Source organism: Zosterops lateralis, assembly GCF_965231275.1.
Source record: "Zosterops lateralis genome assembly, chromosome: 7".
In the NCBI taxonomy this organism is placed as follows: Eukaryota; Metazoa; Chordata; class Aves; order Passeriformes; family Zosteropidae; genus Zosterops; species Zosterops lateralis.
In genome coordinates this window covers 19,448,391-19,463,954 of record NC_139767.1, presented here as the reverse complement: position 1 = coordinate 19,463,954, position 15,564 = coordinate 19,448,391, and the positions used below count along the sequence as shown (strand labels likewise).

The 15,564-nt window shown below is 41.0% G+C and overlaps 1 protein-coding gene across 2 annotated transcripts in view; it reads left to right on the top strand.

Annotated features, from left to right (window-relative positions):
* The window catches only part of CERS6 (ceramide synthase 6), a gene marked incomplete at its 5' end in the record, with an annotated part of 95,502 nt that overhangs the window by 67,170 nt on the left and 12,768 nt on the right, over nucleotides 1–15,564 (top strand). For both annotated transcript variants that reach the window (XM_083864753.1, XM_083864754.1), the window contains 2 exons: nucleotides 5,880–6,008; nucleotides 9,402–9,508. In XM_083864753.1, coding sequence (XP_083720879.1) covers nucleotides 5,880–6,008; nucleotides 9,402–9,508 — 236 coding nt within the window. The remainder of the gene's footprint in view (nucleotides 1–5,879; nucleotides 6,009–9,401; nucleotides 9,509–15,564) is intronic.

The window sequence follows — 15,564 nt, the reverse complement described above, 5'->3', positions numbered from 1 at the left end:
AAGCAGCTCACAGAGAGAATCTGCATCTGTGGAACTTCCCATATCACACAGCCTTTCCCATGACTACCTACGGGCCATGGATTTCACAAATAGGGGTGGTAACTTTTAAAAATGAGCTGTTTCAAAAAAAACAAAGGATCTTTTTCAACTCAGGGAACTGAGATGGTCTTCTCACTTCTTCACTGGCAGAGGGCTTCTTCTCATCTCTCTCTTGAGAGGGGGCACAAAAATATTCACCCAGTTCATCACAGATACCTTTGCTCAAATCCACACATCATCTCCAATTTATATTGTCCACGATTTAAAAGATTATCCTGTTACCAAAATCCATAGGAGATTTTCAGCCTAGAACCAAGGCAACTCATCATCTCTATCACTTTAAAAAAAAGTCACTCTTCCTTTACTGATTTTGCGGTCTCCATATTGTTACTTTACATGTCTCCAACTTGGGCTTTTCTCTCATCTCTGAGAAGGGTTAGGGTGTGAAGTCTCAGTCTGTGTCAGGAAAGAGTTACAGCTTGCCCAGGCTGGCGGTGGCCAGGTGATCTCTGCCGCGGCAGCCGCAAATGTTCCAAGGCCATGCCGTGGGGAGGAGGCTGATGGACACCTTGTCTTCCATCCCTCCATCTAATGGTGCCAGCCGTGGCAGCTACTCTGTAAGGCCCAGCGTAGAGTGTGGGAGGCAGAGATCCCACCTCCCCTCGGGCCAGGGGTGCCCGCAGCCAGCCACCCCCCGCATAGGTCCCTGTCCTTTTATAGAATTCTAAGGTCCTAGCAGGGACATACTGTTTCAACCTATTACATTAACTAATAAATTAAGCTGCAGGAGGCAAGTCTGTTTCTTAGTTGTATATAGATGACTTGTACTTGTTATCAGAAAAACTTTAGGGCAACCTGCTATGGAAATGGGATGGGACATGGAGGTGGGGAAGGAGATCGCTAACAGCCAAGTAACACTCCAGCCACAGCTTTGGATGCTTGAACCCAAAGCATTAGATCCAAGTAGCATCCCAAGCACCTGCTGTGTCCGAGAACCTGCAGTGTCCAGCGGAGAGCAGGAGCACAACATCTGCAGTGCAATGACAGCAAGTCAAAAGCCTTTCATTATCAGCAACCAGCAGGAAACAGTGGAGATGTGGTATTTATAAATGACCTATTAGATCACTCACCGTTTTGGGCTGTGGAGAAAGCTCTTTTTGTAGTGTAAGCAAAATTGATAACGAGGAAGATCAGATTGGAAAAATGCAGCTGTGCCCCGGTGTCACACTGTAAAACTGTTTGGAATGCAAGCTGCCAAGGAAACCCACTGAGCTGAAAAATGTTAGTCCTAAAGACTTAACAATAGTTGACAAAAAGGAGTACAAGCTTGACAGAGACACCAGTCCTTTCAACACCATAGTAATTCTCTTTTAAAAGAAGGCTTTGTTGAAAAAAATGTGGAAACCTTGTAATGCACCCAGTATGCAATGTGTGGAATGGTGCCCATATGAAATAGAGATCTGTTTAACAGGAAGCAGGAAATTTCCCAGCTAATATCGGGTGCAGTTGTAATATTTCACAATTGGCTTGTATGGAGCAGATTAACAGTTCTCAACCTGAGTGAGCTGTTAATATTTTCATGTTACAGTGAAAGGAATATTCTTATCTAAGTCTTGGTTATCGTTTTAAATACTTTAAATTCAGTGCTGGCTGTATTTAAAAGTATATAAAAATAATTTAAAATCAACACAGTGTCTATGTTGTATTCTGGGGTGGTCAGAAGTGCCCAGGGAGTCTTGTGCACTGCAGTTCAGCCAAGTGCTTTTTTGCCTATAGTTAGTTTTGTCTGAAGGAGAGGTGCAGTGGTTCCTTGCTGGAAGCAGCAGCCCTCAGCACTGGCCTAACTCCAGCACTTGTCTTTTACTTACTGTAGATCAAGAGAAATGTACTTGCTTTTTTTCTGTTACCATTTTATTCTTCTCTGACAGCAAACTGATGACTTCAAAAATTACTTCCAGCTGGTTTTTTTACTTTCAAATACTTGTTTATCTTTATTTAGGTGTTACAAGTTCCGCCAGAATGTCTTTGCCTGACCGGAGGTGTGAGCAAACTAGGCCATTGCACAAACCTACTATTGGCATTAAGTCAGTAAACTGTGTGTATCAACTTCTAAAGTTTTAGAATGGCATGCTTTTAGCTTCATAAATATCTACTATGTTGCTGTAATGATATTCTCCCTTAAGGGTGTTCATTTTCAAAGACTGAAATCTAGTATGAATTGGTGTTTTACCATGTTTTTCCAGCTTCCCATGCTCTTGTTTTGTAAAACACTGGAAAAAAAATGGAAGTTTGTTCGTTTCACAAGCACCTGATGAACCTTAAAAAGCAATGAGGCTTGTTTACATGCTTTCTGGATATCTCATGTATTGTTTAATAGAAAAATATTTGATAGGTACATTTAAAGGAATGTATAAAATTTCTACTCAGGTTTGTAGAAGGTCTAGCAGACCTGTCTGTGTATTCACACCTTTTATTTTCAAGCATTTGGAAGTTCCTAGAGCTTCTCTGTTTTACTTTAAAAAAAAATGACAGTTCACTCATTCCAAGAATAAAATTATCTGTAGCTGCTAATTTTCTCGGCTACTGATTTTTTTATTCTTGAAAATTTACACTATATTTTGCTAAATTAGGATACTAGCATTCTTTCTTCAAAGAGACTTTTCTTGGACACAGAGAATTGATTTCTTTTGTTTCAGTGGAAGCAGTTTAGATTGGATATGTTTTGCAGACCTTTCCCTTTCCTTGTTGATCTGTAATATCAGCCATGAAGGTGATATTTTCCCCTTCAGTGGCACTAATGTTCTATGGCCACTTGGCAGTTCAATGAGTGAATATGACATGTTAAACAAATGTGGGTGGCAGAGGCCTTAATTCCAGAGGGCTTGTCTACAAGTTGAGACCCACAGGGTTTCTCTGCTGTCTGCCCTGTGTTCTTCCCACTGATGGTGTCTAGAATAGGTTCTTTCTCCTTTTCTTAGCCACAGATTTTCTTAACATAGGGACATGACATTTTCCAGCAGTTACAACTGGAGGCTATGAATCTTCTGTAAATAAATCTTTCACAAACATACATATGATTTGAAATGCGTTTAACTAGAAAAACCCCAATATTAAAAAGCCCATTCCTGTACAGCTGCTCTTCCACTATATATGTGTGAAAGTGCTGGAGTAAGCTGGGAACACAGGTATTATCACTTGGTATCTATGTGTTCATTACCCTTGTGTGTAACTAAAATCTTCATTAACCTTGTGTATAATTAAAATCTAACAGGTAGCATTCTCAGAGCATAGTATTAATTAATGAGTTAAAGAAATGTCACAAACACGAAAGAAACAATCCCAATAACAAAGCAGTCTTATTTGTATCATTACCAGGTTTTTTTCCAACAATTTTCCATAGGTCAGTCCAGCACTTCTGTTTCAGAGGTGGCAGAGTCAAGTAATTTTCTCTTTTAGGAAACATTATTACAGGAGTTCCCCAGACAGCATTTTCTTAAGAAGACTCATGTAAATGCAGAGGACTGCTGCCCAAGAACATTAGGATTGCTTAGGAATAATCCATATTGTCGGGAATGCCTTGAAGAATATCCAGGAGGGACTAGAAATCTAGTATTTGTAGAACATGAATGTGTCAGCTGTGAAAACAGAGGCAATTTTCTACTTGACTCTTTGCCCCATTAGGACTGCCTATGTGCTAACATAATTGCATCTGGAAGGAAAATTAAGAACAGTGCCATAGTACATGCAGGTGAGGGAAGTGAAAAGCTAGGCTAGAGTATGGCCATAAGGCATATAGCCATATTAGCTTACTTCTGAGCCCATGGAATAAGGTAGATGCTTTGCTGGTTTTATTATTGTGAGATGGTGAAATGGGCACCATCTGTGGGTTTGTAGTTACTGAAATGACTGAGATGCCATCCCCTTGTTTTCCCTTAGGACACTCAGAAAGGGAAACAACCTTTAATTGTCTTTTTCTTTTGTCTGCTTGAAGAAAACAGATTTAAAGCAATGGCTTGATATGACTGCTGAATGTATTTTATTGTGTTCCATGCTTCTGGGGGCCAGATAACCTGGCTGAGAAATGTTTGGTGTATACTAAACTGGCAAATGAGTCTCTGCTTTTTTTTTAATCTTTTCTCCCCTTCCCTGCCTTCCTACCCTTCTTCAGTTTTGTGTTGAAAGTACTTGTGGTGCCTACTGAGGAGCAGGAAACAGGATCTTGTAGTACCTGATAGCATTAAATGGAAGCGATAGGCTGGGAGCAGGTCCTGTCCCTCTCCAGTTAGTGAGACTGCTCAAGCTGAAGGTTTTTCCGTGGACTCCAGGTGTACCTTGCAGGGAAGGCACATGCTGGTACTGAGAGGCAGTGGCACTGTACATCCTTAAAAACAGTGGTGCCTGCTACATTCCCGAGGAGAGCTGTGCAGTTACACTTCTCAGTACTGAAGAGACAGTGCAGTCAGGGGCTGGAGCTCATGCTTTTCCAGAGCCGCCCGCCTCTGTTAGTTGGAGCTCATGGCACTTTCCATAGGAAAGCTCCTGCCCGACACAGGTACCTTCAGTTCCTTTGCAAACCAGGTGCTGCCCCTTTAAAGGCACAGTTTTGCTTTCTCTGTTGTGAGCCACTTAGCTGAAGACTACCACAGCTCAGCAGGACTGGCCCACAAAAGCTATGAGAAAGCCAAATTCCACTTTCCAATACACTTGGTGAGCAGGCTGCCTGAGGGAACTGCTCCTTTTGGCTGCTTGTATCACTCTCCTTTCTGACAGCTCTGCATGAGAGGCACTAGATCTGCTGGGAGCCATGGTGCTAACTTTGCATCTGGTGCATAGAGAAACTTCCCAGTTAAATGTTGCCTGTGATATTTTCTTAAGGGTTTTTATATCACTTTCTCAAAGCTGTGCAGGTACTTCAGCAAATGCCAACAAGACTTTTTTACTGACTTGGTGCCTGCCTTGCTGAGAAGAGTCTCATCTCTGCGGGTCCTGTTCTCTCATTAATCAGTCTCTCATTAATCAGAGCATAGTCCAGGCAGGCAGGTTGTTCCCTCTGCTTTATCTGCCCCGTGGCAAGTGTCTGGGAATGTGATGTTACTTACAGGAGCATCACCGCTCTCAGATTTTTCAATAGTAACAGATACTTTCTGGCCAAATAACTGAGAGTTACTGATCTGGAGACCAGCTAGCCTGCGTCATTTGGGAGGCAGTGGATTAGAACCAGTTAGGAAGAGATGCACCAGCTCATTTGAAGACTTTCCTGACCCTGTTACAGTGTGAAGACAAAGCATCTTGATTAAAAACAAACAAATAAAAGCTTGGATCTGGAATTCTCTCAGTTGTCCTTGGCAGATGCCTGTTGTCCTGGTGCACTGAAAATGTGTTTAGCCTTCCTTTGTAGCTGTTTTCTCTCTTCTGAATGGTGCATTATTTGGCACATGGTTATATATATTGTTATAATCATATGTTACTTGGTGCATAAAATGTATGATGGAATTTGGTTTGCATGTACATGTGCCTTTTCAAAGTAACTTCAATTGCAAATGTTTACTTTATTAGGTTAAATTACTATGAACTGAGAAGTGTGGTCATTGCCTAGCTGTCAATAATGTTTTTGCTTTTGGCTTATATACAATGATTATTTTATTCCGTCTAAATGAAATATAGAGCAGGGTGTATAATGCACTTATATAGTAGCTTTTTTAATAACTTAAATATAATGCTGGATTTAAGAAACACCCATCCATTTTTGTATATGAATACAGAATGTCAGTGTTTGCTTCATTTGTTGTTTTTTTGTTTTGTTTTGTTTTTGTGTCTTTTCCTTGCTTCTGCTGCTCTAGGACTTTGGAATCATGTTTACACATCACGTTGTAGCAGTCAGCCTGATTTCCTTCTCATATGTAACCAACTTGACACGAGTGGGAACCTTGATCTTATGTCTCCATGATGCGGCTGATATTGTCCTAGAGGTGAGATAATTCGTATGTCATCCTGTCAGTAGGTAGAATCTTTTTGCTATGCAGAACAAGTGTTTCCTAAGCCATTTCAAGATGGTAATGGTGATTAATATAGTGTATTTCCATGCTTAAATATCTTGCTTGTAGCAGTGCATGTTTCTGATTTCAGAATGTTTCTGGTTTATCCCTTGATATGTTGCTTGTACAGAGCAGAGACTGGTAATGTGTTGCATGCTGGGGAGGGTTACCTGCAGATTTTAAATACAACATCAAAAGCTGAAGTTGGAAAATCTGAAAAGTGGTGAAAGTGGGTCAGCTGGTTCTTAACCCCTGTGACATGGTGTGTGGAGCAATAACCCTGTCTCCGAAAGGATCAAGGGGTCATGATGTGTTTCTGCTCTGCTTTGCTGGGCTCTCTGCCCAGTGTTTTGACAATTTAGTGGCTTATTTGGGTGTGGCCAGTGAGCTGACCTCTGATTTTCCAGGTTTCCATGCGTCTGGATCCCAGTACCAGCATTAAGCAGTTGTATTTGGAGAAGAAGAGATGATTGCAATTCTTTTAAGTCGAGATGGTGTGTAACTTCCATAGTGGCAACTTAGAGGTGTCATCATCCTTTATCTGCATCAGTTACTAGACAGCTCTGGGTCATGCTGGAATTTGGCTGTCTCTAAACTCTCCTCCAAAGTTAATAACTGTTTTGTCTGAAATTATTTTTTATTCAAGTACCTGCAAGGATACCTGTTATGCAAGAATATCAACTCACTGCGTGAGTCACATATTGCAAAATCAAGATCCTGCCATTCTGATTCAGTAGCGCTGTAAATACGTTTTTTTTTTTAATCTTTTTTAATCTAGAAAGCACATGGCTGCCTGAGATAGAAAGCAAAAGAGAATGTGGATTTTTCGTTATAAAAATAATCACATCTTTGCAAGTTTATTTTTCTGTTTTAGCAATATGTGTAGCTAGCTGTGACTTCACCTAAACTTTCTTCAATCCTCTTTTCTCACCATGAGAAAGAAGTACTTAAAGATGTTTATTGTAGATCAGACCAGCGTCTGTGGAACTATAAAAACACTGGAGAGCAGCTGTACTAGGCTAGCTAAAACCCTCTGTTCATTCACTAAGAGGAACAGGGATTGCTGGTATTCTCACCTGAGTAGGACACATTGACAGATATGCTTCCTCATGAGGCACATGCTTAAGTGGTCTTTCTAGTCAATTCTTTCAGTCTGGTTTGCCTGGAAATTCTGCTAGGGCAGTGGGTCTTGGCACTGGTGCCATATGACAGGAGATGGACCCTTGCACACTGCTGACATTACTGAGGGGAAAGTCAGTGCAGAGGGAAAAAACTATCAAACTGCAAAAGAAGTTGGTTAAGTGTCTTTTCATGGTGGGTCAGTTGTGCACCTGACCTGTGTTACCTATTACATATTTGTAAAAATGAAAAACTCTTTCTGGATACCACTAGACACTGTCCATCTTTCATCCATGTTTCATTTCATAATGAAACACATCCACTGGAAAGCTGCAATGCACCATTTTTGTTATTCTCATTGCAAAATGTCGTGTGCATTGGTGGGAATACTAGAGGTGAGATTATTTTCCACAGCTCTTAAGGTATCTGGAAGTATGGAAGAACCATAGTAGGATTTTCACGAAAATTCAATGCTGTGTTAGTCAGTTGTAGTCATGGTTTTTCAACTCAGAAAATTATGTTCTGTTGCCTTAGGTGGCCAAATTCCATCCAACCACAACATATTCGTTGCCTTTTTTTTTTGTAGCCTTTCTTTATCTTTATAATTTTCTTTATCTTTATAATCGGTAACATTATTATAATTTGTTATTTGAGAGCCCATGTCCCAATAGCTGTGCTGTTCTTGAGAAATGACATTACACTACTACAAGTTGCTATAGTAATATCAACTTCATGGACTATGAAACCAGTTTTTCAGACTGCCACATGGAAATACATCCAGAATTCCTGGACTGAATTATCCGTCATCTGAAAAGCAAAGAAATTAGTAATGCTTTTGCTTTGTTTGTTAGCACCAAAGTTTTCTCTTTCCCCTCAAACTAGACTGTGAGTACAAATTGCTAGGAAATTCATTTGTGTCCTTTAGAAAATAGGGCTGATTCAGAAGGGTCATGTTTTCTTCACAGAACTGGTGGCTTTCCTTTTGTTCTGGGAGCTTCCTAACTTGGTTCCTTTAGTGAGGAATATTCTTCATGTTCAGGTTTTTAGTGGGAACATTGCAGAAATTGGGTAACATCCAAATGTACAGGTTTCATTTCAGCAGCCAGATTATCTGTTTCTCTGCTTTGAGTTCTGCATTCAGAATTGTATTCTGTATGCACAGTTGTGATAATTTTGCTCCCTCCTAGCACTCTGGAAGGCCTGCACAAGTATCTTCTGGGATACTGGGAGCTGGATGCAGGTCCTCTCAGAAAGGAGCTTTGAAAGGGTTCCCAGTGGCTTAAGTGGGGTTTCTGGATACATTTGACAGAAAGCATGAAGAAAGACTCTCCCTGTCTCAAAACAGATGTTATTTAAAAATAATTAACTGCTTGCACACATTGACACTGTGGAAGCAGCATAGACATCTTAAAACAAGCTTCCTTCCCTAGATACCATTTTCTTCAGGGAGAAAAGGGTAAAGAAACTTTTGGGAAGATCAGTGTTGTAGTGAGCAGTTTCAGAGAAGAGTAATGAAATAGTGAGTCCTTCACTGGGACAGAATCAGAAGACTGCATGAAGACAAGTGAGAAAAGCATGTGAATATAAGCATAAGGCAACAAGTTAGAAAGCAGAAGCTGGAAAGAGAGCCTTGAAAAAGACTTCAAGGGGAGAGGTATAATCTTTGAAATGGAAACTATTCTGTATAGGCAGAAAGGGAAGAAGAGATGCTTTAGAAAAATGTAATATAGGGGGTGTACTGGAGGAATTGAGATGAAATTTATATATAGCAGCTACTAGAAGGCCAGAGAGCATGGGGCACATGGAAGGTGGATGGATGCTGAAAATGCCAGTGGAGCATATAGGAAAGGTGAGAGATAAGCAGGTAAGAAGTTTGGGGACAAAGATACCATAAACACAGTGGGGTTCAATAAAAGGTTTAGAAGAGTTTTGCGATTCTGAAATGGTAGAATCTCAAAAATGAAATTAAGTGGGAAATAAATTAAATACATACTCTAGTTTTATGCAGTCTGGTTTGGTTTTTCTTCCAAAGAAGGTATTTTCCAGATGCTTGGTGGAAAGGATTTCCAAAATCACTGTGAGGTGGCCCAGTGAAGATGTTAGTGATTTCATATAAGTTTGATTTCTTCTTTTTCTTACAGCTTATACACAGTACAAGAGAACTCAGTTGTCCTCATGGAAGTAAAGAGACATCTTTTTCTTTTGCAGGCTGCCAAAATGGCAAACTATTGCAAGTGTCAAAAACTGAGTGACCTTCTGTTCCTTACATTTGCTGTTGTCTTCATTGTCAGTAGGCTTGGCATATATCCCTTATGGTGAGTAAGGACATTGTTTTCCTGAAATGCTAGGCACCGAACAAGCTTGGAAATAACTATGTTATTATTGAACACCAGTCATTGCTGTTACTCTGTTTCCCAAAGCACCAGTGAGAGTTTCAGACATAACCAGGTGCTGAAATAGCCTATTTGCTAGAGTGCCATTGTGTTTACTGTGTGCTGGATGAGAAACATCTGAGGCTTCTGCTGGTTTTAAGGTAGAAGTGGGCTGGAGACAGCATGGCTTCAGACTAGCAGATGGCTGGCTGTGTTGGCAAGAAATGACAGGAAAATGAAAATAATAGTCACCAAAAAACCTACCAGCAACTAAACTTGAAGCTAGGATATTCTCAATAGCTTTCAGTGCACACTTCATGAACACTTTCAGCTTAAAGAAAAACACAGTGGAATAAGTCTGACCTGCTGAAATTAGTATAAGGATGTTATTGCCATGCAGATTACGATACTGCAGGCTACTCCTTTTCCAGCTCTCCTTTGAATTGGGGTTCTTGGGGCAGCTGTGTAACACATATGTTGAGAAAGTAGTTACACAGCTCTTAGTGTAATCTCATGTCGTCCCAGGCAGTCAGCTGCTTGCATGTGCACACACTATTGCAGGTACACAGACATGCATCCACACAGACTGAACATAGATGTTGGATTCTTTAGCTAGGATCTTCTGCATCCAGAGGGCAGATGGCTAGTTAGGAAACATATGGATGTACTTCATTGTAAAAGCACATTAAAGTTTTTCTGCAGCCTGTGCACTTTATATGAGGAAGGCTGAGAGAAGATGTTGGTCTTGGCTCTTTGCTATTCTCAATTCTTTCTTTCTTATAAACAGAACTAGCACAGATACCTGCATTTCTTGGAAAGTAAGAGAGGTCTTCATTGCATCAGAAGATAACAATGACAGTTTTGTTCTTGGGAAGCACCAAGAATGCCACAAATTGTATCCGTTGCAGAGTTTATTTAGATTACTACCAAGCTCCTTATTCAGATTTGCAGAGGATTTACAGATGCCAATGTCAACCTCCCTGCAAGAGTTTCCTTTCCAAACCTCTCTAATGGCACCTCTTTGAGATTTTGTTAATGCAAACAGGGTAAGACCGAGATGCCCTTAGGGAGCTGTGTCATCAGCTCTGCTTAACCCTGCAATGTAGATGTCTCATTTAGCATTTGATGACTCCAAAGATGTTGTCATAATGCTCAGTCCCTAATGTGCTGTGAGTTGGTGAACAAACATGGCAAAACATGAAAATGGATAGACACACAAACTGCATGTTTAGAAATACTTGTTATTTTCTTCAAGGAGCAGTTTTTTTCTTTCTTTAACAGCATTGCTTTCCTTGCTCAGTCCTTCCTTGAAGCCAACTGGGCCATTCACTGAATTTCTGTAAATGAAATAAGGTAGTTTTTCTACTTCCATGATTTCAGATAGAAAAATGGTGGCATTCCTGCTCATAGTATTTCACCTGTCCCTTGCTTTCTGTTTTATATTGAAGAATGGAGGGAGGACCCAATTTCACCAGTGCATTTTTGCCACTGGAGACTGCAGTACGTGACTGTGCTTTAGGGAAGGCTCAGTCGGATGAGGGCTGGATGGGTTTGCAAAGAGGAAATCATACTTGGCCAACCTGATAACCTTCTATGATGAAACTGCTGGCTTGTAATTACATAATTACTGGATGATTGGGTAGAGTGCACCCTCAGCAAGTTTGCTCATCTTCCAGCCTGTGAGGAATGGCTGATACACCACAGGGTTGTGCTGCCATCCAAAGGGAAGGAACCACAACAGGCAGGAGATCCAGCCAACAGGAACCTCAGAAGTTCAGCAAAAGCAGTGCAGAGCCCTGCACCAGTATTTTCTAGGGGCTGACCACCAGGAAAGCAGCCTTGCACCAGGGGGACTGGGGGTTCCAGTGGTCACCAAGGTGAACATGAGGCCGTTCTGTGCCCTTGTGGTAACAAAGGCTGCTGGTACCCTGGGCTGCATTAAGAGGGGTGTGGGCAGCAGGCTGGGAAAGGTGGCCCTTCCTTTCTACCAGCCCTGGTGAGGCCTCATGTAGAGCTGTGTCCAGTTCTGGCCTCCCCAGCACGAGAGAGGCACAAAGCTACTGGAAACAGTCCAGCAAATAGTCACCAAGATTGATCAGGGGACTGGAACACCTTTCTCATGAGGAAAGGCTGAGACAGGTGGGACGGTTTAGCACAGAAAAGAGAAAGCTCAAAATGGGTTTTATCAATATTGAAATATGTGAAGGAAGAGTGTAAAGAAGACTGAGCCAGGGATTGTCCATTGACAGGAATGCAGCAGCTGACAGTGTGCTGTGTACTCCCTGTCACAACCAGAGTGGTTACCCTGGTGATCCCTCTGCCTTGTCATGGTTTAACCCTAGCTGACAACAAAGCCCCACAAAGCTGCTCACTCACTTCCCACCAGTGAAATGGGGGAGAGAACCAGGAGGGTAGAAGTGACAGAACTCATGAGCTCAGATAAAAATAGTTCAGTAGGTTAAGGCAAGAACTGTGCGCACAAGCAAAGCCAAACAAGGCTTTTATCCACAACTTCCTGTGGGCTGGCAGGTGTTCAGCCATCTCCAGGACAGCATGGTTCTATGTGTAATGGTGACCTGGGAAATGCAAACACCAGCACTCTAAACGTGATGTCCTTCCTCCTTCCCCCAGGTTTATATGCTGAGTATGACACCATATGGTGTGGAGTTTCCCTGGGGAAAGCTGTCCCAGCTGTGTCCCCTTCTAACTCCTTGTGCACCTCTATTCTCCTCACTGAGGGCTGTGTGAGGAGCAGAAGATGCTTTTGCTCTGTGTGAGCACTGCTCAACAATAACAGAAACATCCTAGAATTACCAATGCTATTTCCAGCACAAATACAGAATATAGCCCTGTACCACCAACCATGAAGAAAACTAAGTCTATGCCCAAAGCAGCGTATCCCTTAATCAATGAAAAATACATTTATTTATTTATTTGGATATGCAAATAGTTTAGTGTGGTATATATGATCTTTGACTTTTTAAGAGTATTTTATTTCCAGACCAAAGCCTTGATGTATGTATTCCTGATGGCTACCTGATAAAGCCAGAGGCAGTTTCCTTCTTCTCAGCTGTACTGTGGGCAATGCATGTGGGAGTCAGAGTTAGCAGGGATGAACCATGGGATACATGAGCTTGTGTCTTCCAAATCCTTTTCCTCTATAAAACAGAAATTCTGAATCTTCAGCCCTATTAGTTTGCATGTCAGCAAAGATGACTCACTGGAGTGGCAGCAGGCCAGGAAGTATAGTTTTGCTCTCCTTTGCTGAAAATTCAAAATAAGAAAATTTGGTGCCTGATTAATATTACATAAATATGCAAATTTTTCTGGCATAAAAGCTGAGAGGTATAAAACCAATGTGCATGTAATGTAAAAGCAAGACTGTAATTTATAAGAAAACTTCCCCCACACAGGAAGGTGAATACCCGAGACAGGCTCCAGAGACGTCACTTCCGAAGCACTGGTGTGCTGTTGTGCTGCTGCTTTGCACAAGTGCCATTTCATTTTGCATAAAGGTGCTAATAAAGAATTCAGAATGTATCAAATACTATTGTTTGAAGGGTGTTTAACAGCAGGGCTAAGACAAAAGAAACTGGCAATTAGGTATATATTTAGTAGTCTTTCTGCAGGCATCTGGAGTTCATTTCAGCAATAATTCAAAAACCCCAGGATACTTTGTGCCTCCTGCTGCTAAGTGAATGTAGGAGTAAAGCTGCTATTTTCACTGACAAGACATTTTGCTTGCGAAATTCTCCCACTTGCACATAATCACCGTTCTAGCAAATTACAACATAGAACACAGCTCTCCATGAGTCAGGGGCAACATGATGCCTTCTCGAGTGATCCAGGATTGTATGGAGAATGAAAGTAATCCCAACCAAAAAATTCATATAAATTATGTGAGCCCTTGGCTAGTCTAATCAGGCTGGGTAAAGCAGTTACTTCAAGCTCTCAGGGAAGCTGGGTTTATATTTATTTACTAGGTTAAGGCACCAAGCCAGTTAAATTCAGGCTCTTTCAAATTGCTCTGACTAGTTACTAGCATGCAGTTATTTTCTGAGTTTTTCACTTCTTTTGATTACTTTTATAATGAGTTACATTGTCTGGGAGATAAAAACCTGTGTTTCAGGGAAGTGTTGCTGACAAGTGCTGCTGTGAAAAGGCGAGGACACAAGTGAACAGTCTTGGCATTCATGTGACCTGTGAGGTCTCAGCTTGCACATATTACATACATGCACTGAGAAATGTAAAATAATGCCTTAATGGTGCAGATTTAAATGAAAGCCTGATTGAAGCAGATTATAAGGAGCAGAGGTCATGTTCTGCATATGCTGTCCACCAAGTTCTCCTCCAGGCAAATTTGGTATAATCCAGGCACTCTGTGTTATGCCCTTCTGTTCTTCATCTCTTCATACATTGTCAGTGTCCAGAGTATTGTATCACATTAAAAGCTGTGAAGATGGACAGCCAACTACTTGGATTAGTTGGTATAGTCTTGTTTGATGTCAGTAGGTACATCTTAGCTGAATGTTCTGTTTGTGAGTCTGTTTGGAAATATTTTGGGGAGAAAAATGGAAAAAATAATTCTCACTGTTAAAATTCAAAGCTGTTTCAGGTGTATGTCTCCTCATCAACTGCAGTGTATGGCTGCTATATGAGATTTTAGTGCCAGTGTGCCTTACGTAAATATGGGTCAGCCTATCCTCAGAAGAACAACTTTGTTCCTTGCTAATGTTTCATTTTTAAAGCTTGCTCGTGACTGTGCACACAGTCTGGCTCATGGCTAGTATCTAATTGCCTTTACATGGCAGTGAGTATCTACATGAACCAGACAAGCCTGGCGTGATTCTTCATGAGTTACAATTAACTTCTGTTCACCATGGTGAGCTGTAATGAACTGTAGTTCATTATTAATTACTACCAGACTTATTAGCAGACTTGCAGTTGTCTCTGCATGACTGGCAGAATAGTTCCTCCTGAGTTCCACCACTGGCTGAGCACTGGTGTGAGGCATAGCCCTGTCCTTAATGCACACACATGCACATGGCTGAACAAATGATATGGTATTGCCAGTTTGCACTGTTCCCTTTCCTTTATCCTGGTATCAGCTTCTCTCTGAGCAAATAGGGCAGTTCAGAACTCTCATATGAAGCCGCTGCTACAAAGCTTTTCTAACCCTCCCTTTTTTCTAGTTTTGTTCTTCAGCTGATAGTGACTGTGTTTGTACAGCTCTTAACAAGTAGTGAAGTTGAATTGTTGTCTTTCATGCTGGTTTTCTCTCCTGGCACATTTTCTCCTGATTGTCCCTTGGAGTACGTGTGTTGTGTGGGAAGACAGCATGTGGACCCCAGCAGAGTCACCCTGCTTCACTCCTCTGAACATACTGGTGAAATAAAACTCCAGCCTACCCTTAAAAGTACCCTACAGTGCCAAAGCAATATGTAGGCAGTAGTTAAAGCAAGAGTCCTGGTCAGTTACATCACATAGTAAGAATTCAGGTAGCCAGATGAATCCCAGCTGGTCAGACCTTGTCTGCACTTTGAATGAACACAATTGTTTTGCAATGGTTTTAGTTACTCTTGTTGGATTGTAAATCTTTCTAGCCTAGCTAGTATAATAGAATAACTTTTTTAAGATAATCTCTTCTGACACTGTCTCAAGCTTGTTTTGCTCAGAATATTGTCTAAACCAGAGCACAATCATAAGTTGCTTGTGGGTAGCAGATACCAAAAGAATAAATTATGATTTTGATACTTGATTCCTGATGCTATTCATACTGTTGAACTAGCAAAAATTATCTTATCTGCTTACATTTCAGTCTGTTTGTAGTTTCAGCAGGAAAATTATAATCAATCAGTTTATCAAGAGCATTTAATAACAAGGTTTTGGCAAACTAACAATAGTATATTCAAAGAACTCATAGACTTCAATTTATGGATTTAAAAGAAGGTTTAATTAACTAAGTCTCTATAAATTTACTCACAACTCTTGTCTTAGCT